The sequence below is a fragment of the Biomphalaria glabrata genome, chromosome 6 (genome assembly GCF_947242115.1).
Source record: "Biomphalaria glabrata chromosome 6, xgBioGlab47.1, whole genome shotgun sequence".
Taxonomy (NCBI): domain Eukaryota; kingdom Metazoa; phylum Mollusca; class Gastropoda; family Planorbidae; genus Biomphalaria; species Biomphalaria glabrata.
Genome location: NC_074716.1, coordinates 33,834,593 through 33,838,356, shown reverse-complemented (window position 1 = coordinate 33,838,356; position 3,764 = coordinate 33,834,593). Strand labels below are relative to the sequence as shown.

At 52.4% G+C, this 3,764-nt stretch overlaps 1 protein-coding gene across 1 annotated transcript; it reads left to right on the top strand.

The window, feature by feature from the left end:
- Positions 1-1,990: 1,990 nt before the first annotated feature.
- On the top strand, positions 1,991-3,196 carry LOC129926870 (mucin-6-like). Its single transcript, XM_056033338.1, has one exon. The coding sequence runs from the start codon at positions 1,991-1,993 to the stop codon at positions 3,194-3,196; it is 1,206 nt and encodes a 401-aa protein (XP_055889313.1).
- The last annotated feature ends 568 nt before the right edge of the window (positions 3,197-3,764 follow it).

The window sequence follows — 3,764 nt, the reverse complement described above, 5'->3', positions numbered from 1 at the left end:
GAATGGGGCCCCAAGAATGTCGATTCCCAGGCTGAACAGGCTCCAGGTCTTTTTGGCAACTTTTATCAGAATCTGCCATTTTGAACAATACGAGGAGAGGGTTTGGAGGTCGGCTTGTAATGCTGCCTGAAGTTGGTCAGCTTTCTTCCCGGTTGACCAGAGGACAATGTCATCAGCATATAGCAGTTTGCGACACCGGAGTGAGCTGGGCAAATCATCAAGAAAGGCCATGAAAAGAATACATGAGAGGGCGGATCCCTGGGGTAACCCTCTTATTGGGGTGTTTTCCCCACTTAGAGAGTACTGGAACTGTGTTCGTGTTTTCCTCTCCGTTAGAAACTGTTTTATCCAGTTGTAGGTCCGCCCGCGTATGCCCATGGCTATAAGCTTAAGATAGAGGCCTTGCTTCCACACCCGTCATAAGCCTGTTTTAGGTCAATAAAAACTGCATATGTGCTCTCGGACCTCTGGAACCCATCGGCCACCTCCTGCATGAATACTGTGACCTGGTCGATAGGGCTCAAGCCTGCCCTAAAGCCAGCCTGCTCTGGCGCTAGGATACCGGCACTCTCAAAGCTCCACTCGAGTCGCTCGCTGACCATCCGTTCTACTATCTTGCCGATAGTGGAGGTCAAGGATATGGGTCTGTAGGATTCCACGTTAGTCGCCCTTTTTTAGTATTGGAACAATGGTATCACAGCGCCAGGCCCTGGGTAGTCTGGGCTCTACCCAGGTCCGATTCGCAAACTCAAGGAGCTTGTCTTTCGCAATACCCCCGAGGTGTTCTACCATCTCAGGAGTAACCTTGTTTGGCCCCGGAGCCTTTCTGTTTTTGCACTTAGCTATCGCTCTGTCCAGCTCAGCAAGGCAGAAGGGCGCATTGCACGTGTCCAGGTCTTCCGACCCATCCGACTCCCTCTCAAATCTTTTACGCTCCTTGTTGAGGGCTATAGACGTGGCTGACTTCTTTTCGGACTAGATTATCGAAGCGAAATATTTGTTAAGCAAGTCGGCCATTTTTTTTATCTTCCGAGGGAAGAACGAATGCAGTGTAGCCTGGGAAGAGGGCTTTGTCCTGGGAAGGAGAACCATCGCTGATTTTTCGTGGTTCGACAGGTTCCACCGGATCGGAACCACGGGGCGAGTAGTAGAGGATTTTTCGTTGTCGGGTCTGCCGCCCGCTACCCGCGCGACGGAGCCTGTTTGGGTCTGCTCGTACCCGGGTTTTCTGGTTTGTTGTGTATTAATCATGTTTGCATAGAAGTCGAAGACCGTTGGCGGCCTTAGTTATTGCCGATTAGAAAGTAGTGTACACAGGGCATGCAAGAGGGTCCTGGATCTCAGGGTGCAGGAAGTCCGCACCACTGGTCACCACCTCCGAATGGCAAGAGCTCGCTTACAGGAGGAGTGGTTGTGTAAGGATTGTTCGATATCCTCAGTATCGAAACTGCTTATTGGGAAGCGCGTTCCTCTACTACCTCACAGGGGACGGGCTAGTTAGAGCCTAGTTCGTGGACGCCGACCGGTCCGCACGACAAAGCCCGCTAAGGCCGCGCCAGTCAGTCCAGTCTTTGCCCAAAGGGAGACCCGCAAATCAGCCGAGTCCCAGGAGAACCCAACCAACCCTCGAGTTGGTGTCCAGCGCTATCCGCTTTTCGGAGAACCCGTGGGTCTCTTACTAAACGTTGCCCCGGGGCCCCACAGGGGGGGGGCTGGACATAACCCCTTTGAGTTTCTTTTACACTTGCCTGCTGCTCATTCATAAGTGGCCAGTAACCAGTACCCTTGGCCACTCCTTTAAGAACAGGAGTGTTCACCCGGCGACCACGATGAGGTGGTACTGGAACGTCGAGCATGCACCGAAACAGAACCCACCACTCAAACACGTGCATATGGACAACACATGCACGGCATCAGATTCCACAACTCGCAAAACTGTATATGGACAACACATGCACAACAATATATCCCACCATTCGCACACCTGCATATGGACATCACATGCACCGCAAAAGAGCCAACCACTCGCACAACTGCATATAAACAACACATGCAACGCACCAGACACTTCCACTCGCACACCTGGATATTGACAACACATGCACATCACCAGACCCCACCACTCGCACAACTGAATATGGACAACACATGCACAGCACCAGACCCCACCACTCGCACACCTGTGTATGGACAACACATGCACAGCACCAGACCCCACCACTCGCACACCTGTGTATGGACAACACATGCACAGCACCAGACCCCACCACTCGCACACCTGTGTATGGACAACACAAGCACGCACAAGACCCCACCACTCGCACACCTGTGTATGGACAACACATGCACGCACAAGACCCCACCACTCGCACACATGTGTATGGACAACACATGCACAGCACCAGACCCCACCACTCGCACACCTGTGTATGGACAACACATGCACAGCACAAGACCCCACCACTCGCACACCTGTGTATGGACAACACATGCACAGCACCAGACCCCACCACTCGCACACCTGTGTATGGACAACACATTCACAGCACCAGACCCCACCACTCGCACACCTGTGTATGGACAACACAAGCACGCACAAGACCCCACCACTCGCACACCTGTGTATGGACAAGACATGCACAGCACAAGACCCCACCACTCGCACACCTGTGTATGGACAACACATGCACGCACAAGACCCCACCACTCGCACACCTGTGTATGGACAACACATGCACGCACAAGACCCCACCACTCGCAAACCTGTGTATGGACAACACATGCACGCACAAGACCCCACCACTCGCACACCTGTGTATGGACAACACATGCACGCACAAGACCCCACCACTCGCACACCTGTGTATGGACAACACATTCACGCACAAGACCCCACCACTCGCACACCTGTGTATGGACAACACATGCACAGCACCAGACCCCACCTCTCGCACACTTGAATATGGACAAAACATGCACCGCACCAGACCACACTACTCGCAAACCTGCATATAATCAAAACATGCACGGCACCAGACCCCACCACCCGAACGCCTGCATATGTACAACACATTCACCGCAACAGATCCAACCATTGGCTCACCTGCATATGGACAACACATGCACCGCATCAGACCCCGCAACTCGCACACCTGAATATGGACAACTCATGCACTGCACCAGACCCCAACACTAGCACACCTGCATATGGACAACACATGCACTGCAACAGATTCCACCACTCGCACACCTGCATATTAACAACATATGCAACGCATAAGACCACACCACTCGCACACCTGCATAAAGACAACACATGTACCGCACCAGACACCTCAACTCGCACACCTGCATATGGACAACACATGCACCGCAACTGTTTTCAACACTCGAACACCTGCATATGGAAAACACATGCACCGCACCAGAGCCCACCACTCGCACACATGCATATGGAAAACACATGCACCGCAACAGACCACACCACTCGCATACCTGCATAAAAACAACACTTGCAACGCAACAGACCCAACCACTCGCTCACCTGCATATGGACAAAACATGCACTGCAAATGATCTCACCACTTGCACACCTGCATAAAGACAACACATGCACCGCACCAGAACAAACTACTCGCACACCTACATATGAGCAACACATTCATCGGACCAGACACCATTATTCGCATACCTGCATATGTACAACACATGCACCGCACCAGAATCCACCACTCGCACAACTGCATATGAACAACACATGCACC

Bases quoted from the DNA above. Each gene is read 5' to 3' on its own strand.
- LOC129926870 (XM_056033338.1), top strand. From the start codon at position 1,991: ATGGACATCACATGCACCGCAAAAGAGCCAACCACTCGCACAACTGCA.